This window comes from Ammodytes marinus (genome assembly GCF_949987685.1).
Source record: "Ammodytes marinus genome assembly, chromosome: 2".
NCBI lineage: Eukaryota > Metazoa > Chordata > Actinopteri > Uranoscopiformes > Ammodytidae > Ammodytes > Ammodytes marinus.
In genome coordinates this window covers 13,115,419-13,139,246 of record NC_137231.1, presented here as the reverse complement: position 1 = coordinate 13,139,246, position 23,828 = coordinate 13,115,419, and the positions used below count along the sequence as shown (strand labels likewise).

Genomic DNA, 23,828 nt, shown 5'->3' with positions numbered 1-23,828 from the left:
GTTGGCACATGTACAGTATATTTGTTGTTTTAGGTCTTAATGGTGGTCTGTGCTATTTACTGGGGAATCAATCAACATAATCTCTTTTGAATGCCTAATACTCAGTGGAGCGTGTTCAAAATGGCTCATTTATTTCCTCACAGCCCCATACTGTCTCCATATCAGAGCGTTGACATGTATGCAAGCAGCTACGTAAGTGTCCAGTCCGTGTGTGTGTGTGTGTGTGTGTGTGTGTGTGTGTGTTAGTTTTGTGCCTCAGGGCAGAGTGACTGCATTGTGTGTGATTGCCCAGCGAAAGTGGGATGCTGACGAAGGGCTTGATGGAGCGCACTATGGTCACACTCCAGTTGCACAATTTTAGGTTTAAATTCGGCTTGCGTGGCTGCAAATATGAGTGGAGTCAACATCATTCTCAGAGCAGAACACAAATGAGAACTGGAGGCAGGGGGAGGGAGGGAGAGAGGGAGGGATGGAGGTGTATGTGTGGGGGGTGCGAGTGTTTGTGTGTGATACAGAGAAACAGACGGAGAGGAGAGAGAGAGAAGAGCCTGTGTGTTGGTTTCACCTCCTAATCAGTTTTCCTGGGGGATCTATCATCAGCTGCAGCAGAGGAGGCAAGTAGAAAAGCGAAAGAAGAAGAGGGTAGAATTTCAGCCCCGGCTACAATCTTCACTCGTCACTAATTTGAGCCTCATACAAGTAAGTTATCCTTTGAAATCTGCCTACATTCATACTCGTAGTGCTCAGACAACAAACCTATTGTTTTGTAATCCTTGTCTATATAGTCTAATCCTAGTATTAGACACAAAGTCAGACGACTACATTAGTTGTGGTGTCAACGCATGAGTTTTAATTAATACACGCACAGGTGTGATGACATTTATTCCCAATTTGGGACATGTATTACATCCCACCAATGCAATTTCACGTTGGTTCCGGTGCTGAGCATAATTCATACGGCAGCATTGAGTAGTAGTTGTTATGTTGAAATGTTTAATGCCATTTCAACCCATTTAGTTCACAACATGTGATGCTTTTTCTTCCTCCCCCATGCAGCCATCTAAATGTGTTTAAAATTATTCTCCTTGGATGCAGAAAAACAATTGACTTTGAACCACATAGTTGCTTTCTGTGCACTGATGCATATGCATGAATGCAGCAGCCTCTTTCATGATGCTGTGTCAGAGAGATACCAACATCTCCGTGGTGTGCGAATGGTAACTGAGCGCTAGATAAATATAATCAATCAGATCCAGATCATTTGGAGCAACTGGCTATCAAAGCTAGTTTTTTGCTGCAGAAATAATTGTCTCCCATTTCTTCCGACAGACTGATTTATAAATGAGGGAAATGGGATTTTATTTGTTTATACGATTCCCCCCCTGCTTTTGTATTGCATCCAAAAGTAGAGCAAACACACACACACACGCACACACACACACACACGCACACACAGGTCTTTGATGACTTGTCCTGGCAGATTGCCCTTCTTGCCCCAGTTTCTCTCTCTCTCTGAAAAGACACCACGGTAAGAAAATGGGAGCAGCAGCTGGATAACAGACGCGTGAAAACATACGTGCGTGATGCAACGTTTCTCTCCCATGGTCGCAGAGTGAACGAGCTTCCGAACGAATTTCACAGTTCACAGGCTCTAATGAGCTGCTGCAGCCTGTCCATCATCCTGCCCGGAGAGGACCTTCACAGGCCTGGCAGTCAGACAATGACACTATACTACAGCAGGCACCTATAGGATCAGACGGGCAACAAAAGGAGTGCTGTAGGGTTATTTTTAGGCACATCTGTGATTTAGCATATGTGAGAGAGTACCAGAGTGATTTCAATAAGGGATGCAGGCAGTGAATCCTCTGGCTTTAAAGATGCTCGCATTCCAGAGTAATAAAGAGAAAATGTTTCCCAAGCAATGCAGGAGGAGACAATTGCAATAACACATTATAAGATGGATGAAAGTTACAAGCAAGCTGCGGAGGAAAAGATGTGCACCGAGCCTCAGGGCAAAGGAAGAGGACCATTGTACACACACACTGCAGTGACTTACCAATGGTTTATGAGAGGCCAGGTGACAGCTAATCAAACACAATCACTGGCTGAGCAACAGATAGCCCTCAGCCCGGGCGCTCAGGGCTATATGCACCGGCCTGGATCGAAACCACTGATGGGCACCTAAGGAAATATGATCATACATCAACTGCCGCTGACACTTAAACCTCTCCTATATCTGCCCAAACAATATAAAAGCTGCTGGAAGATTTCCCTTGAGTTGCAAAGGGTTCACTTGCTCAGTTGGTTCTGAAAGGCATGCACTTCAGCTAAAGGGTGCTTTAAAAAAAAGAGTTACCTTTACTTTAAATTGCTGCTGACGGCCGCAGCTGTGTTTTTTGTTTGGCAACTCCTTCCTTGAGAATTACAGGAGAAGATTGAGGGATGCTGCGGACTTGTGGTTGCTGGGAGACTACTGCTGTAGGTGGATTATAAAATGCACGGGGGGAAAGCAGAGGCCAGTCACTCAGCCGGGAGCATATGGAGTTGTGTAATGGTGGGAAATGTCAGTTAAGGGCAAGTAAAGGGTGGGTAGGGGAGGGGAAGAGAGCAGGCCAGCTAACAAAAAAGGCATACAGCAAATCCCCAAATGAAAGGTTAATTGGATTCTGTCTGAGGGGTAGTCAGCCGTGGTGTTCCTCAACTGTTGTAGTGTCCCCTTTGTAGCCCTTTGTGATACAATTGTAATCTTTATTAGCAGCGCTGGTGTTTACAGCTCACAGATTACACTCCAGTTTTCACTATCATCTTTTATCTCTTGGTTTGTTTTCAGATGACGGAAATGGACGCCCCCCTCTCCACCCCCTGCAACATCCGGATTTGCGAGGTGACCTGTGACTCCTTCCGCATCGTGTGGGATATGCCGCCCGAGGACACCGCTAGAACCACACACTTCTTCATTGACCTGAGCCGCAAGGCGTGCAGTGACCCCAACCGCTTTAAACACAGGGTCTGACAAATCTTCTGCACCTCCTCATTCACCCATTCTCTATCCTTTACCCTGGCTGTCTCTGTTTCCCCCACTAAGTAGTGTCTCCTGCTGTGCTCTGTGTTCATATTCCACATTCACACCAGATACATACCTCTTGTACGACACGGCATTCAAGAGGGAAAGGGTGCCTTTTGTTGAGGTCTGGTTTGGTAACATGCCTCATTAACTGCCTCTTGATATTCTGCATTAGTCTGAACACAGAATACTGTGGTTGCGCCCTTTCAGTCACTTCCAATTGGAGGCGAAAAACAGCAGATGAGTGCAGTCAGCAGCTTCAGGCCAGTGACTCACTTGTACATTATTTCCTTTTAAAGTGGACAGAACCTAACAAACTCATCTGCACCACATAACATTTAGTCTAGCTACATTATGCACAACGTATGTATTTTGCCATACAGGTGTTTACGCTTTATATTTTAGCCAGGGAAGCAGCAAGAGAATGGAAAAACCAGTCTGTCTTTTTGGTTGGTTCTTCAGTCCGCCGATATGGTGTATATTTACAATTGTTGTTCCGAATACCCACAAATTATTAACGCTATTAGCATTAAAGTGATGAATTCAGTGTTCGACATTCATTATCACCCTTACGTCAGATGCTAGATTTTGGCAGTAATTATGGCCTAATACTGCAGCTGGCATTCCAACAGCTGAAAAATTGCTCATGTGTAAAGTCGAGGCAGGTGTAATACTGAGTGAGTTGGTCCTGAATGGAGGATATGTTCACTCTTTCCGATGCACAATGTGGCACAAACAAACTTTTGCATCAGAGATGTTGCCATGGATATACAGTATGGTGCCTCTGAGACTGTGGCAATTAGCTTTGCTTCTTCTCAAAGAGGCCTTGGCCAAAACAAAGCAGCTGATTTGATTAGACGTATCCTAGTTACAGCAGCTTGAGCCTCAACAAGGAATATCATGATAATAAGGCAAAGTTTACGGAGGGGAAAAAAGGGATGACTAAACATTTTGACATGTAAATGAAAACCCGTTATAACCCTGATGTCAACTTCTTCCTGCTTTCGTCCTTCAGGATGTGCCAACCAAGCTGGTGGCCAAGGCTGTGCCTCTTCCCATGGCGGTGAGGGGACACTGGTTCCTCAGCCCGCGGACCGAGTATTGTGTTGCCGTCCAAACTGCTGTCCGACAGCCAGATGGTGACTACCTGGTGTCAGAGTGGAGCCAGGTGGTGGATTTCTGCACCGGGGGTATGACACACCAATGCCTGACACAGATAATGTATTATACAGCACAAGTATGACATCTTTAAGCTAAGCAATGCAAGATAAGGACAAAGAACCGCAGTACACTGCAGTGGCAAAAAAACAGCAACTAAATTTGTCTCAGAATCGGTTGATCATTTGCATTTCAAAGTAATGCAGATTTTTTGGAATGACTCATCTCCTGTCAACTTTTCAGACTATGCCATGGACCACCTACAGCAGCTTCTCGACAAGGCCAAGGGCTCTGCGGGGAGGCTGCTAAAATTCTCTGTGTTTTATCGCAACCAGCACCCAGACTATTTCGACCGTGTCAGGTCAGTGCTGCATTCTTCTCTCTTCTTTGTACAGCGATTAAAAGGATAGTGAGACATTTTGCTACCTTGCTTAGAGTTGAATGAGAAGATTGACACAATTAATCATGTCTGTACTGGGAAGCTACCACGAACAGTTGGTAAGCTTAGCTATAGCACAAAGACTGAAAACAGGGGATAAAGCTAACTTGGCTCCGTCCAATGGTATAGAATCCACAAGCACTTCGATAGCTCACAGATTAAGGTGCTAGATCTTGTTTCTGTAATTTGTACAAACAGAAACAGCATGTTGGGGTTTTACGGGGGATTATGTGCCACACTGTCTCTTGGCTGGGAACAGTAACTTTCACCGGTTGCCTGGCACATCATAGTGACAGAAGTTACTGCGTATGGCATTACCCATCGTGAAACCACAATGTTTTTTACACTGATAAAAGTGATAAGCACTGCTCATAGGCAGATTTGTTACCTTTGGATAGGGCCAGACTAGCTGTTTCTAGTCGTTTTGCAAAGCTAAACGGCTGCTTGCTGTATCTTATTATTCAGTGTAAGGTCAAAGACATCTTTTTTTGTTAAGTGTAATGCACTATCTTTTGTTTTCATATCTTGGATTAGAAGCGAATGTGGAGGCCTGATGCGTCCAGCCCTTAAGGACAGCAGTGGGAGCCATGGTTCTCCAATCAATGGCAAACTGCAGGGAGTCTTTTTCAGCTGCAACACAGAGTTTGATACAGGCCTTCCTCCCAAAGACTCCCCATACGGCCCCATGCGTTTCCAGATCCCAGCTGGACACCTGCTGAACCCCAACATCAACCTGTACTTTGCAGACTTCTACTGTATGTACACAGCGTACCACTACGTCGTGCTTGTGCAGGCCCCGGTCGGCTCAGATGGAGATACCTTCTGTCGCACCAGCCTCCCCATGCTGGACTTGGCATCCAACCCGTTCCTGACATACACTGCCCCCCAGAGGCCAGGGGAGGAGCCTCTGTACTGCCATGCCAGCGACGTCATCCTTGAGCTGCTTTTCACAGAGCCGATCCACTTGGATCAGGGCAGTGTGGAGCAGATCAGCGGGCACCACCAGCTTAAGAGTCAGACCACAGCCAACGCCAAGAAAGACCCAAGCTGCAAAGTGTGCAACATCAGTGTGGGACGCTGAGGGAGATGCTGATGTGTCAACAGACCTGTGAGTATGTGGGCTTACAGTATTAAAAGATACAGGGCTGCACAAGACAAAACCTTTGACCTTACAATGACCCATCGTGTGTAGGTCAGGACACAGTGAGACAGCCCACCTCTTAGGGTGTGTGCATGCTGCTATCCCTCTTCCCTCCTGCCTGGACTAGATTAGTGAGTATTAAGTAGAAGACTTCCACAATGTGTACCGCAGACCTTCATCACGATCACACATCCATACGTGACTGCTAAGAAAATCATAACCGAAGACATGAGGCTTTAGAAGACTGGAAAACATCTGTGCTCGTTGGTGTCTTCCTGGCTTTTCCTGAATATCTTTTCCCAAACTTTTGGACTTACATTTTTTCCTGAAGATGTTTTTGGTGTTATGCAGGACTTCTTTTGAAGACATTTGTCTTCAAATCTACCTGGAGGTGTACACCCTAGAAGCATGGCGCGTTTATAAGTCAGTGGTTTAAAAAAATTATGGAGCTTATAACAAATGTTTTGCTATTTCTACTGGCCCTCTCTCTATCTCTATAAAGTCACTGCCAGATGGTCTTTGTCTTTTGAACAAAAAAGACGAATGATCGCCAAATGTCTCATATCAATGCTAAATGTGTTAGTATTAACACTAGTTTTCACAATCCTTTAATGTTTTAAAAAGCTAATTTGAGCGATATGAGGAAATGCATTGTAATCCAATTTCAATGTTGCTGACAAAAATGAAGCAACGTGACAGCGAAAGCCAAGCAGGGCCGTTCAGTGGGTTTTAGGAGGAAGGTAATGGGGAAGATGATATCACAAGGTTCCCTGCAATCAGTCTATGACAGCGGGCCTCAGCTCTACAAACAGGACTGAGTTAAGATTGGCTTCTCTATTGCTGAGGGGCTTATGTCTGTTCTTGCCCAGTAAACTCAGACCTATATGGGAATCCCAAAACTGCCAGAAGAGAAAGGGATCCCCTCCCTGGTGCTAAACAGTAATGCATGCTATGGTTGAGGGACCAAATTGTAGGAAAATGACAAGTGTGGACGGAAAAAAATTCACCCATTTGAAATGCTGAATGTGAAAAGAAAAATTATAAAAGAAAATTGAATGCAATAAACCAACATGTTTTGAAGACTTTTTTTATACAAAGTTAATACAATACCAAAATGTCAAAACATTTAAGAAAATAAGAGCACCAATTCAGACTGAAACCAATGCAAATGTAATAAAATATACCCATTTCATCTTCACACATGGACTGTGTGACAAAAATAGGGATCCCCTCTTGGCTGAGTAAGTCATGCCCTTTCACTTAGATTCTTTCCGCAACAGAGATGTGAGCTCACACACACAGCAATGCTGTAATTCTGTCCGTTGTTGTTGTCCCAAAAAGGGTCGCTCTGCCCTCCTGCAGAGTACCTCAAACAGAACTCTACTTTCCGTTTGGCATCTAGCACTTTAGGAATGGCAATGTCAAATTCAAAGATGTCTGTCTGAGGTCCTCCGAAGCGTTTTGGCAGGTATGTGCACGGAACATCTCTGTAGCTCAGCCACGAGTCGAAGGTGATTCGTACCTGCACATCCTTCTTGAAACTGATGTTCCTGACTCGGACGAGACCTTGGAGCGCCTGCTCTGTAACACTGCAGCTATCCAGAATCACCATGCTCGCTGCCAGCTTGGCCCGAAAGGCCTGGAAATCTGCAGAGGGCTGAGGGAAGCCCAGTATGAGTCGTGTCCCTGGGCAGCAGGTGCTCACGGTGCAGCTGTAACCATCTCCTAAAGTGTTTTCCAAATCTAGCAACGACGGAAGCAGGCCGAGCTCAGACTGGTCCTCTACTTCAGAAAACTCTCGCACAGCGGTCAGAGACAATCCATGCGAGTCAGCGAAGGCCACATGTTTGTTCTTGATGGGGAGCCAAACATCCTCATCCAGATCCAAGTCCTCCCAGAAAGATGCAAGGGGGTGAGTCAGATAAGCTTGGCTCAAGAGGTCAGACGATAGCTGACTCAAAACTGGAGGACGGATGCAAGGGCGCTGGGGCTTCAGGATGGGAACCCAGACATGAGGACACAGTTGTTTACGCTGGTTCAAGCACAGCCTGACGGCGATCTCCGCAAGTCCAGCTGACTGGGCCGTTGACCTGAGGCCAACCGCTGGCAGGACACTAGCAAGAGATAAAAAGTTATTTAAATAAAAGCGGTTCCCAATAAGGCCTGATTCAACTTTTGCATAAACCGTCATTGGGTTGTTAGGTAAGGGATGCATCACAGGATTAAGGGGAAAAAAGATACCAAAAATTATGCATGATGATACAGATCACAGCAACATAAATCAACAGTTTGCATTAAGTGCTTACGATGTACTGGAGATTTCCATACTGGTAGTGTGGTGCGGAGTAGCCAACATATTGTCCTCAATGTTTGGTTGGAGTTCTAGAAAATGGAAAAAAAATCAATGTTGTTAGAAATGCAAAACCTCTCTCTGGGTGCAATTCTGGAATTATAATCTCCCAAAAAAAGTTAAAGGATTTATTTTTTAAAATCTTACTTACAAACTCGCATGAGCAGAAAGTTGTCCGTGGCCTTAGTCATCCCTGCACCCAAATGTGGCACAGGACCCTATTTATACTTGCCATACTACCCCAGTTAAGATGCCCTGTTGTAGACTCCACCCTTTACATTCTCCTGACCAATCAGCTTAGTCCTATGGTTTTATGTTTCTCTGCTGTTGTTTTCGACATTCCTTGTATTTAACATGCGGTAGGTGCTACTTCTACTCAAACTAATTCTAGTTTTGACTCGGATTTGACAACACTATCATGTGAACACGCTGGGATATAAGCTGTGAAGATCAATGTTGAAGGGTCCTCTCTACCGTTACCTCAGCTCTGACCAGGCCATTCCAGTGCACGCACGTCCACTGCATGTAATTCCACTCTGCATTGTGGAAACTATCCCAGTCATCCTGGAATCTATTCTAAGACCATTTCATTGGAAGGGGTTCCTGTGCTAGTTGGCTCCTATCTCAAAAGGATCCCTGCCCCACCGTCCACCAAAATGCATCACATGGAGGAGGGCAGTATTACAAACCAATTCTAAGCACCAAATTGAGTAAGATATCCAAGAATCAGTCCAAGGTGCGTATTGAGTTACGTAAACATAAACCATGAGACGCCTGTATTTGGACACCAAACTTAAGGACATTTAGATGACTTAGAATTTGTACCTGTGGAGTTTTTTTTGCTGATACACAGTTGACCATATCTGACACTGCGTGATTAAGTCCAGAAAGCTGACCAAAACAAGGATATTGGGTGCTGCGTTTAATTAATAAAAAAAAATCACATTCATTCATATGAAATCAATTATTTACAAATGGTTTTATTCTCCTAAAAATCTAGATATACGATGTCTAAGAGAAGCGTTCTTTCATTTTCCAACATATACAAATGAATAGGAGCATGTATGTACTCCTAATGTTTCTGTTTGTTATCAGGATTCAAAGCCAGCTTGATTTTTTTCTTATTTCATTTCTCTATATGAAAATAGTTTTCTAACATTCTTCCTAATCTCACAATAACACTGGGTTCAATATTTGCTAGATTAGAAGTGCAGTTCAGAAGACAATTGACACGTTGTTAGATGTTTTGTAAAGCCCAATCTCCCCCAGTCCCCTATTAGTTCCACTTACTGGGCATTTTGCGTGAGGGCAAATAAGCACTGATTGCTATGAAACACTTACATAACAATGCTATTATACCAATTATGTCAAAGAGAAGCCAATGTCCCACACAACCTCCTGGGATAAAACTAAAACACACACACACTCAATAGAAAAAAGAAAAGAAAAAAACTTGAGTTGGAGAAAAGATTTGAAAAACACAGATACAATTCTGGATTTGGTAGCCAAGGTAAAGAGTTGCAGAAAGGTTACCTTGACATTAAAAGTATTTGTTTTTTTAAATGACAGGAAAACATGTGAATGTGAATGTAGTGAGCAAAATGACACTGTTCTATTAACATACGCACAGATTAAGGTGCAATCTGGGATGGTAGAGGCACCACAATTCCAAGTGAACTGATGAAATTTCACCCTGCGGGTCATTTCACGCATCTGTTTATGGGGCAGGCAGCAGAGGAAACAGTCCAATAATGTCAGTCATCTGGATAGTGTAACCGAAGAAACTATAAGCAGACAAGAGAGACCTGTATTAATAGGTCTCACATAAAGTTATGTAACCACAATGTGTGACATGATTAAAAAATGGTAACAAAGCGTTGCAGAATCCGGTTTTTCACTCAACCCAATAGTGACTTGAAGACTTGGTGCCACAAATGTCTGTTTGGGTCCCACAAGTGAATCCTCAATCCTGACAACAGCGGGAAAGATGGATGCATTTCCAGGTATCAGCTCTGCAGGTTGATCTGCACCTTCCTCATTGTCGCTGTGTTACAAAAATGGGCTCATTGCTCATTTTCTGACCTGGAGCCACAAACGTCCACGTCAGCAGACAGACCTGTAAAGTACAAAACAAGTCTGTATTACTGTGCGCTGTGATTCTCAAAAAAGACACTTTTATTCCACAAATCTGTTGCCAGGAGACAATGAACACTGCAATGAAAAAAAATTAAGTGAGTTAAAAATAAATCCAGATGTCACTGCCAAGCAGTTGCTTACGTAAGATCTGCAGATGTCTGTTTAAGAGGCAGTGTTGACATAATGAGAAGAGTCAAGCTCTTTCTTACTTACCTCGACATTCAAATTAAATGCACAGCTCCACTCGAGACGAGTGGTGCTATTGTTCGATACCGCATTAGATGCTGAGAGCCTTCCTCAAGATCCACCACAAACTCTCTGATAGAAGAGACAAGAGTAGAGATAACGTCAGTTAAAAGAAAAAAAAGTATATATATAGGCAGGAAAAAAAAGTACAGTTACTGAACATGAAAAGGTAACGCTGCCACCTAGTGGGACTTTGAATGCAATGACAAGAATTCAGGTGACGTATGGATGAAATGTACCTCTGATCGTCTGTTTCAGGCTCAATCAAGATGTTCTCCTGTCTCTCTTTCACTCGAAGGAACACAAAGGAGTCCAGATAGGGCTCTGGCACTGGGATTCCATGAGGATACATTAGAGGTTTAGTGTGACGGTCAGTGAAATGTCACCATCTGATAGAGCATGCTAATAGCATTGTTTTGGTGTCATCCAATACTCAACTCTTAAAAAGGGAGCATGTGAGGTGGAAATACAGAGAATACAAAAGAGATTTCACCTGCTTTCAGCATGTCCACTGTCTGTAGGTTGGGCGGCATGCGCTTCAGTGCTACAGCCTTCAGGTAGGTTTCTGTGTTGGCATAGTACCTGTGTGCAAAATGTGTGTTTACCCCATGTGTCACAATAACAGCAGTGCTTAAAACAAATAGCTCTGACTTTGCTCTCCTAAAGTACACTCACTCTTTGGCAAAGGCAAACTCCTCGGGCGAAAGAAGGGATGGGTCTCCCTCCCCGCGAGACTTTTCTCTCTCCAGGACGTGCGGGAAAAACTTTTCAATCTTGAGGAGAAAACACAGCACAAATATGGGCCACTTAAGTCAACAGGCACAGAGTGAGAGAAGCACTTCATTTTGCGAACCATGTTGTCGTTTGACCTGACTGACCTTATGCAGCCGAGAGCGCAGGTAGCTGCTGAGCACAAAGCGAATCCTGTCTATTTCCATGCGATGGACGCTGGCCTTTGCGTCACCTTTCTTCACCCGCTGCAAGTTTTCTTCCTGTTGTAGGAAAAGGCCAGGACACTTATCAGAAACAGGGGTTTTACGATTCTCCATTTAGGGTCGACCAATCGATTCGATTCTCAATCTTTTTTTTCTTCTTTTAGCACAGATTAATATGCCATTTTAAACTTTTACAGTCTAGTCTCGGACCATTGGTCTTGTGCCATGATAACTTATATTATTATATATTATTTCAAAAGATGGTGACTGTGTCATGAGTGATATAATCTCCATTATGCATTATTTGCAATGTACCTAACCACAGTAAGGCCTTATTGTCAGATTGACAACATTTATTTACAATAAATGTAACAATAACTGCCTGTTTTTGTAATTGCAGTGTACACACAGGCTGCCTGTGTATGTCCTGCCATATTTGTTGTGGTCCCTGAAAACGCGTATGTGACGTGTGTCTGCGCCGGGTCCACTCTGATACGTGTGGCGTAAAAATCGCCATCTTCATACACTTGGCCTTTATTTTAAGTAACTAACATAGAAGATACCGCGGACGCCCACAGATGCACAATCAACATAACTTGTGATTTTGTTGACGTTTCAGCAGTTGCCATGGTGTCTTTTTGGTTGCAGCTGGATACAATTGGCTGCAGGTATAGTAGTAGGAAGTAACCTGCAGAAGCTACAACATGCTGTGTTCTCCCTCTTAGCATGCCTGCCGAACGTGACCCTGAATTAAAAGAATCCACCTTAAATTTCAAAGGTTGAGACCATGACTTAATTTCGATCGACTTACAATCAAGATCATGACACCCCTATTCATAAATTAACATTTGTTTGCTACAGGGTGACGTACAACGACCAGAAAAGCAACAGATTTGGGATATGTTAAAACATGTGCAGAAACAATTAGCTGATGAACAGAAAAATTCAACAAGACAGAACATCTGTAGTTGGTTACTGTTTAATTTGGTTTTTGTTTTTTGGACGGTTGCTTTAACAAAACGAGCTAAATCTGAAAGTGTCGACTTGAACGTTTGAGAACTCTGATTTAGAGCCTAAAACTGTAATGACAGTTTAATAGAGATGGCATTATTTCAATTTAATTCTACTTTGTATCTCAACTCTTCTACAGCTCAGAGGGTATTATTCTACTTTTTATTATTGAACTTTAGACTGTTATTTAAAGTATTTCAAATGTACTCAAATTCAGTATATTACTGAAATATACTTGAGAATACAAAGTTGCTGTGGTCTGCTGGAATACACAATGGACATAAAATAAACAGAAACATTGAGAAAAATAAATTAATGTCATAGATGATAAATGGAATTTGTATAATAAAACATATTTAAAAAGAGATATGTGATATTACTCATGCAATAAATGTACATTTAGCTATTACTCTTATATACTGATGGAACCTTTTCAATACAGGGCTTTTACAGTAGCTGTAGTTTTGTCGTGTGTAGTAAAGCCTTCTTATAAATGGACCTGCATACTCCTTGCAGCATGAACGACGTCCTGTGTGCTGTTTAGTGACATTTAGAGTCGAGAGTTTGAAGGTAGGATAAAAACACAACCCACGGCAGGAGCAGGAGGTTCTCCCCGTGTAACTAACCATGTGAGTCAGCTGCTCCATCACACACTCCACCACCTCAGACTTGTTCTCCAGCAGCTCCGGGGAGAACTTCTCATTCCGCCAAGCCTGTGGGCGAAACAGAGGGAAAGCACCGTACGGTAAGGCTATCATATATCACTGTCACTTACGAAGGTTACGTGTTTTCAAGGGACTTTAGGAGGTATACGGCACTCCACGGTAATGCTAAACGGGATAATTTCGTCAACATAAGCTCACTTCTTCCAGTTTAGCGATCAGCTCCGCCGGGGTCATAACATCCTCCTGGCTGTCATCTTGGTGGTTGTAGCTGCCGTCGTCAGACAAGGCGTCCGACATTGTTCTCCTTTCGGAAGTGAATGCACAAAGACACCGAGATAAAAAAGAAACTATGTGTTACACTTTTACACGTACATTTGTAGCGGGTTTAAAAGGAATTCTTTGTTAAGTTTATCTGGAGACAGCCACTAGCAACACAACAGCGTGTGTTTGGTAGGAACTCCTTGTTTATTCGCGCCACTGAAGCTCTTCTCGCGAGATCATTCTTTAGATTATTTTAAACCCTATGTCAGGTCTGTAAGGCAACGTTCTAGGCTGTCTGTAATGTGTGTGTAGCCTACTAAAAACACACTGCTAATGTAAACCGATCATAATAAATAATGAAACGTATAACATATATGGGTTACACAATTAAATACTTTAAATTATAAATATGAAGGTTTGGGTTTCTGTCATGGTTGATGTAAACTTATCTACACTCAGATCACTCATGATAACAGTTTCAGTTTTTCCAAGCTTTCAAACCTTAATTCAAACATAAACGACTACAGCAATCCCAATACTTCTTCTTCAGCTAGTTTAAACATTTTGAACCCCAGTCCCCAGACAACACAACGTCTTCGTTATAGTGACCATGATGTTATGCAGCTGTATTTATTCTCTATACAGTATGTATTCACAAAGGCAAACATTTTTTGAATTTCAGGCAGAGGGGTGAGCTAGAAAGGAACATAAATGAATTAGGGAGATAGAGAAAGAGGGGTGGGAAGACTAGAGGAAAGGGGTGAGGAGATGGAGGGATGAATAGAATGAGGGAGGAAACTTTGAAAAAAGACTGAATTGTTTTTGTCATTTTCGGTGAGTCTTATGTTGTATAATTATTTAGTTTTGAGCCTCAAACTGAAGGCAATTTCTGTCATTATGTGAGAGACGATAACGTTTTTTTTTAATTAAATTGAAAGAGGAGGTCTCGCGGGTGAGGAGATGGAGGGAGGAATAGAATGAGGGTTGAAAGATTAGGTGAGGTAAATGTAGAATGGTGGAAAGAGGGAATTTAGGGCTAAGAGATAGATTGGAGAGGTCTGGTCTTTATAGGTCCATAATTGACAGGCCCAGGTATTAATGTCTTCCTCAATATTTAGAAGTAAATAAAAAAATATTAAAGACATTTATATATCCTTTTTTCCTGTAACTATTAGCCCAATACACTTCACCTTCATGGTTTCTGAATTAGATTATGTCAAGTGTCTACTATTGGACCTGTGAGAGCAGCCTCATCTTTTATGTTAAAGATGAAGATGTGCAGAATGGCCACCATATTTGCCAGCTTGCTACAACTACAGCACTTGGACAATCCACTTATGATATGCGAAAAAGTCCCTAAAATAACTTTAAAGGTCTGCATTTTTTTCTAATGGAGAAGGCAATGCTTCCTGAGAGCCTTCACTCAGGGAATATATTTGTGCTGTACTAGTGATTCGATATCAGGAGAATTTAATTTCATTCACTTTCCAAAATAATGATACTTTTGAGAAGTGTTCTCCAGAATCGCGGAATCCACCTTTAATTACAAATGCTCATGCTTATGCACTTTATAAAATATTGAGCAAATTAAATTTTGTTTTATTGAAGAACTATTAAAAACAAAATTGATTGTGTGAAATGTGATTCATTAGCCATATGCAAATACTAATAACTCAGAACCCCACCATGTTTTTTATGTTTCTCTTGCGCCCACGTTTATCTCTCTCCGCTTGTGTGCATTTAAAGGGAATTACATTTTCTGCTTTGTTTGTTCCAGCTGCCCGATTTCCTCTTCCTCTTTCCTCCTCATTGCTCTTGCCACAGAAAACAGTTACGATCTTGCATCCGCCATGGCACCATGGACCTGCATGGCACTGCCAATGTGGCACAGTATTGCACATCAATATTCACCTCGCAGTAGCTTCTTTTGGGCTTTATCTGTGCTACAACAGACCTGCCAGCCCAGTTGTAGCCACTAGCCAGAGCACAACCTGGAAGGCTGTGGTGATTATGTAAAGCAGGTCAACAGGCACTAATAAAGCAGCTGGCATTGATGCCCAGAAGAAAGGAGAAAAGTTTATTTTAGTGACAAACATGAAAAGACGGTCTAGTCCTGCCTATTTTTTTGTCAACGTATTTTAACTTATGAATGTCCTTTATTCTTATTCACTGATGACCTACTCATTTACATGACAAACATATGAATCCATTTGAATAACCAGATGATGACACTCACTTGTACAAATTATCTAAGGTGCACTTTGCAGTTTAAGAGGAGGGGGATCTGTTTACATTTGCAGTTAGTTTACAAAAGATAATTTCTCAACATGTAATTTATTGAGTAATGCTATCATCATAAATCAAAACTAAATTATTTTGAGGCACCTGGAACCAAATGGAAGACTAGAGTAGACCTATGTTTGTAAACAAAATGGTGGGCCCTGTTGCTGTAAAAACAACAACATTGAAACAACAAATTTAAATATAGCTTTCTAACTTTAACTCTAACTAACAGTTTTCCAGGGATCCAATTTTCCTGTGAGGAAGGTTAGATTATATAGTTATGAGAATATACCGTAGAAAATGTTCACTTCTCTGACACACACAGAGTCACATAGTGCACCTTTAATAAATCAATAGACCTAAACAATTGAAAGAAAGCATTTCTTGTCAACATGAATGCTGTTGTGGTGAAATATCTTATGCTAGTTCTTACACATTTATATAATTAAATTCAAAGGACCAGAGGTATTTTTTATGTTTATTTATTTCCTATGTATGATCCTTAAATTACTTTCTGTTTAAATACACTTGAATGACAATTAGATCTGCATATAATATCTTTGATAATATTTAACACTGAGTATAATATTAACAACCATTATATTCAGCAGATTTCACAATACAGTACAGTGAGAAGGTTGTGTGCTTTGAACACAAGGTTTTGAAATAGTGCAAGTGAGAAAAAAGGTTCGGTTTTGACAGAATTTAATTTTGTGTAGAACTGGATGTGTTTGAGCTTGTGATATTTTGTAATTGTTTGGAGTGAAATGTACATTTAGTTTTCAATCTGTGGTAGCCTAAATAACAGACTGTGGTTTATTTGTATCCATCAAACTACAACAATAAGAAATAATACATAGGCCTACATTTCAACAGCAATCTTGGACAGTTTTGCTGTGAGTTCAAAAGTAAGGCACTGGTTGAATGCACTTCGATTCAACATGTTTTACTGTGATCTTATAAATATCTCTAGCCATGGACTTCCTTTCCCTTTATCTGGCTTTGGTCACAGAAGTTCAACACAGTCAGTCAGCTAATTACAGTAACTAGTTTCCCACTGGGGGATTCGTGCATGTAAAGCTAACCGAAATGTTTACGCAGCATTGCATTCTTATGCCATGTTATAAACACAAGTAGAAGGCTTCACCAGCATTATACCAATAGAAAAGTGCACCAACAAGCTCAACGGCTGACCAAGCATCACCGCTTGTGAGTATACATAGGGGTCATGGCAGGTAGGGTATATGCAACTTGGGGAGTTAGCATAGGAATGGAGTAGGGATATGGGTAAACAGCAGAACCAATGAGGGCAGTGTGAGCTGGGCCCACTGGGACATGACGGTACATTAGCTGGGATTGAGGTAGTCTCATTCTGTTGGGGAAATATGCATGGTGTAACGCAGCCTGGTGCAGTCTGGCGTCTCTCCCCGATTTATCGTAGCCTGAAAGGACACACGACACCGGCAGGCTGGGGCCGGCAGAATGGGACAGACTCTGCTGAGATTGAGGAACTTTTTGCAGCGTTGTCCTGGATTTCTCCCTCTTCTCTGTCTGATAAAGCCACGGATTAGTGTTGGTCACAACATTCTTTGCGCGGGTCACAGAGTCGTCCTGCTGCATCAGCCTGCCATGGTGAACTTTATAACCCGGCCGAATAGGAGCGGGCCGCAGGAGCTGCACAGTTTTGGGGATAACTTTGGTGAAACTAGAGGTAGACGTTGGAGCCCAGTCAGATTTCACAGTGTACGAGGAGGAAGAGGAGGACAAGCGGAAAGGATGGGTGAAGTATTTGCCTTTCTCGATCGGCCTCCAGGTAGGGTCTTTACTCTGGATTTTGGTGGCGTCTGCGGATTGGGAGTTGACGTGAACTACGTCTTTACTCTGTCCTGCAGCGGGCTTGTGTATCTGACTGCAGCTCACAGACTTGCTTTCCTCACTACATTGGTTTGTACTTTTCACAGAGCTGGAATAGTTTTGGGTAAGTTCAGAGCCTGATGACGCAGGTTTATCTTCATTCCCAACATGACCGTCCTCTGATGAAACAGAGAAAGGGGAAGGGCTGCGTGAAGAGGAGGAGGATAGAGGGACAGGGGAGCCGTCGGAGCGAGAGGCCCGGGCCGGAGACTGGGAGCGTTGGATGACTGAGGGCCTCTCATTGTCCTCGCTCTGAGGACTAGGCGGCAAGTTGAGGCTAGCCTGAGCCATTCGCTTCTTCTTCTCCAGAGGGGAGATGACCTCGCCGGCGGCCAATGGGATGTGAGCGGCCCAGGGGCTGCTGGGCGTGGGGACCGGGACAGGGACCAGGCGGGCATAGACGGAAGTGCGAAGACTGGCGGCTGCTCTGATTGGCTGAGAGCAGTCTGAATGGAGTCGATCAGCGGTGGAGGCCCAAAGAACTGGGTTTGAAAGCATCAACGCATCACTCTGGCAGGCAGCCTCTGGACTCCTCTTGGCGAGTGTCTGTAAAATGATACAGGGGATATATTAAAATGTGGAGTCAGTGATTCTAGAGAAAGCCTGCTGTCAAAATCACTTTGTGTCAAAATCAGAGAATATGGGGGCGCCCTTAGCTCAGTTGGTTGGGCGTCCCCCCTATGGGCCTCGGCCAGCAGCGGACCCGGGTTCGATTCCAGCCCGCGGTCGTTCTCTGCATGTCACTCCCCTCTCTGCCCCATTTCAACTCTGTCTCTACACTATCAATAAAGCATAAAAATGCCCAAAAAAAAATCTTAAAAAAAAAAAAAATCAGACAATATCTTGAAAAAATTATTTCGACAACAATTGTTTTACAGAATTGCGTACTCAATGCTGACACAGTATTCACTCAAACAGACTTCTCTCTTTTTGAGTCATTTAGACCGGTCACCTCAGAATCCATCTCTCTGTCCGACTGCGTCCTTTTCCTCTTCCTCTCAGACTTGGTGACCCTCTCGTCCAGATTCCTCTTGTATGGCTTCCGCGGTTTGCTCGGAGGCAGAGGTTTGTCCTCCTCTCCTTTTACGTGTCTTTCGAATGGCAGCACCAGCCTAGAACCAATGACAGGATTTCTGATCAGGATTCAGTGGACACAAAGCGACTGCATGGATAGGTCAGTTAAAAAAACAGGAGGATCCTTACTTCTCATAGTGTCTGCGGGTGCAGGTGGCAGCGCTGGTGCTACCTGGACTTCCTCCCAGCTCGTCGTACACTTTCTTCCAAAGACGTCGCGCCGTCACCTGGCAGAGGACAAGGTGGAGGGAAAGTGCATATGGATAAGTAACAACAAATGTCTGTAATGGTTGAAATATTTGTTTTAAAAGACAGATGTTTGGGAGAATGAAGGGCACAGCACACCCAGTCAAAAATAAAACCAAAAGGCAGGTCTGCTTGGTTTGGGATTGCCATAAAAGAGGCCCCAATATGCACACATTATGATTTAGGATAAATGATTTTTTTGTGCTGATTTATATAAACTGTAGCAACCAGTGTCCCACTGCCATTTATCTTAAACTCAATTTCTCCTGAGATAGGGTGCCTTGAGTTTGGTTGGTGTCAGGCTTTTGTAGCAGTCATATCTGCTTTCAAATCTAGTTTTAAAGCTGTTCAGTTGTTCAGTTTAAATGCCATGTTGCCTGGTTTTCAGAACTAAAATAGGACTTTCACTTTTTTTTATCAACTTTATACATATGTGGGCGTCTTATAGTGTAGTGTTTACATCTCAGTAGTGGCAATTGGTCAGCCCTATTCAGAGCCCCAGATCTGCTCTAGTGCCATTTCAATGTGAGTTTCACTTTCACAGCTTGTCCCAAAGTGTCAACATCAAAGACAACAGAGCATGGGCGGTGATAGATGCATCGAGGGCTCGGCATGCAGCTTCAATGTGGTAGAAACCACCGTGCTCCAGCACCTGACCTATAGCTCATTTTCCACTGAGATAGCTTGTAAACACTGACGCTTGTTGCATCAGTCGAATGAAGAACTTGCACTTACTGAATCGTAGCCCCCGAGTTTCTCCACTGCTTTGTAGATGCTCCAAAGATGAACTGGGAGTGGACGGAAACACGCATAAGGATCGAGTTATTACCGGATTGCGTGTGTATTGCGTTCATTCGACAGCAAAAGCGCTGTGCTATAGTGAACTCACTCTGCTTGAAGCCCAGATGTGGGATCCTTTCTATGGGTGTGCCTCGGTCCTTCATGAAAGAGTGCAGACTTGATACAAACACCTTCTCCTCCATCTGCAACAGATCGGGTCTCTCCTCGTCCTCGCATTCAGTCATAGAGTCATGGATCTCAATGACGGACGGTGAGGCCTATTGTAGAGAAACCAGGTTTGCATAAGAGAGAGAAAGTAAAACATTTTGTAATGTTTTGCATGAAAACCAAGCTGCTTCTGTGAACGCGACATGGTCCACCGCACCGATATGGGAACCTGTCTTACAGTTGATGGTATAGGGACGGATGGGAAATAACGACACTCTCTCTTGTCATCTCATGGGATGCAAATGTTGAAATCAGAGAGTAGGGTTTTACCGCTACTTTCAATAGATAACCGCTACACATCCTGTCTGGAGAGACAGCAGCAGACTTGTGGGGTTTTTGGTCTGGAGTTGTCTGTCGCTGGTATCACAAATGTCACATTGAAAGACAAACATAGGGTGCGTGCAATGCATAGGGTACATAAAGGTGTCGTAAACAGTTTACATCAGGGATAGCTGACGAGAAGCCATGGTTTTGAATAAACATACTGCATTGTAGGCCTAATATCTAAAACATTTCTAAAAGTAACCGGCTGCATGTTTACTGTGATCCTGTCTTTGAGGAGGATTTTTAGCATACAAACTCATGCTAGGCGGTAGGTGTTGCAAAGCAGGCTATAACCAGAACTCAGCTATAAGAAATTGACAATGTCACTATTTGTGGTTTGAAAGAAAGGAGAAATGAAACAGTGAAGGCATGCACAATTCAAGCCATCAGTTGGAGAAATTTCAGGAAGAGAAGTATAAAGCTATGAAGACTTAAGAAGAGAAACTGTTGGTGAGGACGAAACTATTTTTGTTCAGTTTCACTCTGACCATGCTGTAGTGTTGATGTACAACCATGAACATTTTATGTGGAGCAATGTGAAGTATTTGGTTTGAAAATGTGGCAGCAGGTTTCCCACCGCACCAGCAGTCTTACCGTGTGAACACAATTGCTGATACACTCACTTCAGTGAAATGGTAGATTACGGTATACCTCACGGCAGATATTTAAATGTGAAATCTCACATCGCCTCCGCCTCGGTTCAAAATTCGACGGATTGAATGCGAGAAGAGACCACAATGGACGGTGTCAATATTTCATCTTTGAATCACCACACGTATATAGAAGCTGCTTTATTTCTGTGGCAGTCATTGTACAACAACATGGCCTCGAAGGTGGTTTCATATTGAATCAAGTTCCTCAATGTGGTTCCTGGTTCCGAGAAGTAGGCCTCTAGAGTGAGTAATAGTGAAGGTGCAGGCCTCTAACCAAGATCACCCCGACTGAGTCACAGTTCAGCAGCTCCACACATGCTGTTTCCCAGCTAACAGACAGCAGCTCTGACTTTCCACTGTTGTTCTGTATCACCTGCTCTCTTCCAATTAAAGGCATTATGTAAAAATAACGAAAAATGAATTATTGGTAGAAAGAGTTAGAACATGTGCAATATTGAAATGTGGCCCCACCAATCTAAAATAATGAAAAACTGCAAAATGATGCTCGGGTTCTTCCATCAAATTGTTTTGATATTCAAAAAGAGGCCTTTCCACTTTCAGTAATTGTTTTCAGATCTGATTCACAAAACTTTCAGATTTGTTCATCAATGGTTTCCAACAGGAAGCGTCTGCACTCGAAGCTGCACACTGTAGCCCCCCCCCCTTTCTTTTTTTGCTGCAGATCTCACTCTACGCCTGAGAGCGAATATCATTGTGAAAGAAACATTCACTTGATTTCCACTAGATGAATTTTCTTTTCTTTTTTGGGGGGGAAAACCGTGTGGGTTGATGTTGATGTCAAGGTGTGGATATGTGTCTCTCGCAATGATTGTCACTTGTGCTGGATTGATGCAATCAGCAGGCCAGAAGTCACCACAGAAACCACCAGGCTTTCAACTAACATCAGCCCTGGAAATTTGATGAGCCAATTTGTATTTCTCATATTGTAACTCTCATTTCAGTTACCAGAACAGTGGCTGGTGAGGACCTCCTGCAGTTTCTCTATGCGCAATGAAATATTGTGATGTGTGTGAGGTGTAATTGCGTGCATTTCGCCGGCCCCTCTCAGGATCAAAAAGCAGACTGTCTTAATCCTTGTTACTCATTTCAAAATCGTCCGGCAAGCACCGACTGTACACGCACTATCAGCAAATGTGCCACTCTCTAAAATTGACTTAAAAGAAAGGGGAAATGAAAACACGATGCTCAAGTCATTGAGTAGTCATGTCGGTAGTCACTGATTAACTGTAAGTGATGGAAATTGCCCAGATAGCTACCATAGGCCAACTGACACTGATCTATTTCATGAGTGAGATTGGTAAGTACCTGGTTCTCTGCCCCTTTCTCTTTATCCGTCTCGTTATTGGTCTCACTCTGGTCCTCTTGAGCTGCAAACATTGACAAAAGACACACAGCAGAGACGTTCACAGTTTTAGTTTTAGGAGTCTGGGAATGTAGTAGTTTTCGTAATTTGATAGGTTTTCGTAAGATGATCGATCAGCAAAAGAAAAAGTTTAAATCTGTAGAACCTTTTTTCTTTCTTTCTTGTAACTGCGTCTGATATAAAACCACAGTTTGCAAAACCACTTCCTCAACCTGAACAAAACCACTTGTATGCCTATGTTGCACTGAATGGTATCGTATTCGTAACACATCAACAATGTGTGCCAGGGGGGAGATTATCTCCAGCAAAAAAACTGATAAACAAACAATACTACAGTGTACAGTATGTTAAGCCTATTATTCCAAGATAAACAACATAACAATAATAATAAAAGCACGTCATCATCATTGATAGGAATGTAGTAGTATTTGTAATAACAGATGTGAAATGAATGGCACAGAAAAAGTTTAAATCTGTAGAACTTTTTTTTCCCCAAAAAAATGGTTTTAATATATATTTACATATGTAAAAATATGTTTATTTACATATTTGTAAATATGTGCTTATATGTATATTTGTATATGATTATATTTGATAAATAGTTATAAATATTATAATTTATATTTTTAATTTTATATAAATAAATAATTATGAATGTCATATTTATTAATGAATGGATACATAGTTTCAAATATATATTTTTTATCATATATATATATAATCAGGTCCACATTCATGCAGCATGTGTAGAAAACCCCCCAAATATGAAGAAATCACAAGCCCTGGGAATGAAACGTGATTCTGAGAATGAATGTCATTCTTCACAGACTGCTAGACCTCCACCCACAGTGAAATCATTTGTGTGCAAAACCAATATGCTTCTCTTTTGAGATCACTTGTTTCCTGTGCTGCGGCTTGAACCTTTAATTTAGCTTTCAGTAGCCTCTAACTTCTCCATTTCAGGTGCTTAAAACACATTTTTCATACACTTTACAATTTTAAAAGCCCTATTTTGAACATCGCTACATTTTACAGGTTATTTCTCTGTTAACAAATGAATTAGCAGTGGTGTTTGAAGTGGATATTGATCTCAATATTGGTCAAAATATTGTCATATAATAATTTGGGCTGTTGCCAAAGAGATTGAGGTTGATGGTGAAATCCTAAGGCATGATGGTTTTCTAAATACAAATGCTTTATTTCTGTCCCAAATTAACTTGATATACTTTTGATGTGCTTCTACAAAAACAAACAGCAGACAGTGTTTCATGTGTTGTATTAACAAGGTCATTCAAGGTGTAAATGTTTATCAAGTTCAGTGTAACTCAAACTTCACAGAATGTAACCCATTGTGGTAAATCCATAAAACATTAAATATGAATAGTAATCAGCTATCAATAGAGATAATAAAGTCCTTCTCACCCATTTCCAGAGGTTGTCTTCTATAGTCTTGGGCTTGACAGTGTATTGTGACAGTACTTCATGCGACACCCTCTTCAACTTCACACCACCAAAAAGGAAGGTGTCGCCACGGAA

The 23,828-nt window shown here is 42.3% G+C and overlaps 4 protein-coding genes across 4 annotated transcripts; 1 reads left to right on the top strand and 3 right to left on the bottom strand.

Annotated features, from left to right (window-relative positions):
• Nucleotides 1-570: 570 nt before the first annotated feature.
• On the top strand, nt 571-5,742 carry phyhip (phytanoyl-CoA 2-hydroxylase interacting protein; the record flags this gene model as incomplete). Its single annotated transcript, XM_080046288.1, has 5 exons — nt 571-699; nt 2,831-3,007; nt 4,080-4,254; nt 4,466-4,583; nt 5,196-5,742. Exons 2-5 carry the CDS (start codon nt 2,831-2,833, stop codon nt 5,740-5,742), a joined length of 1,017 nt encoding a protein of 338 aa, XP_079902414.1. The 5' UTR covers nt 571-699.
• A 1,293-nt stretch (nt 5,743-7,035) lies between these two features.
• ppp1r3c2b (protein phosphatase 1 regulatory subunit 3C2, duplicate b) lies at nt 7,036-8,128 on the bottom strand (the record flags this gene model as incomplete). The annotated part of the gene is made up of 2 exons (XM_080038168.1): nt 7,036-7,916; nt 8,109-8,128. The coding sequence occupies 2 exons, from the start codon at nt 8,126-8,128 to the stop codon at nt 7,049-7,051; spliced, it is 888 nt and encodes a 295-aa protein (XP_079894294.1). The 3' UTR covers nt 7,036-7,048.
• A 962-nt stretch (nt 8,129-9,090) lies between these two features.
• gins4 (GINS complex subunit 4 (Sld5 homolog)) lies at nt 9,091-13,609 on the bottom strand. Its single transcript, XM_080051974.1, has 8 exons — nt 13,344-13,609; nt 13,107-13,193; nt 11,413-11,526; nt 11,210-11,307; nt 11,028-11,116; nt 10,774-10,864; nt 10,502-10,606; nt 9,091-10,268 (listed from the first exon to the last, which is right to left on the bottom strand). The coding sequence occupies exons 1-7, from the start codon at nt 13,440-13,442 to the stop codon at nt 10,510-10,512; spliced, it is 675 nt and encodes a 224-aa protein (XP_079908100.1). The 5' UTR covers nt 13,443-13,609; the 3' UTR covers nt 9,091-10,268; nt 10,502-10,509.
• A 3,280-nt stretch (nt 13,610-16,889) lies between these two features.
• Nucleotides 16,890-23,739, bottom strand: arid5a (AT-rich interactive domain 5A; the record flags this gene model as incomplete). The annotated part of the gene is made up of 7 exons (XM_080034732.1): nt 23,715-23,739; nt 22,235-22,296; nt 19,813-19,981; nt 19,659-19,711; nt 18,807-18,904; nt 18,556-18,715; nt 16,890-18,149 (listed from the first exon to the last, which is right to left on the bottom strand). Exons 1-7 carry the CDS (start codon nt 23,716-23,718, stop codon nt 16,890-16,892), a joined length of 1,806 nt encoding a protein of 601 aa, XP_079890858.1. The 5' UTR covers nt 23,719-23,739.
• Between the last annotated feature and the right edge of the window lie 89 nt (nt 23,740-23,828).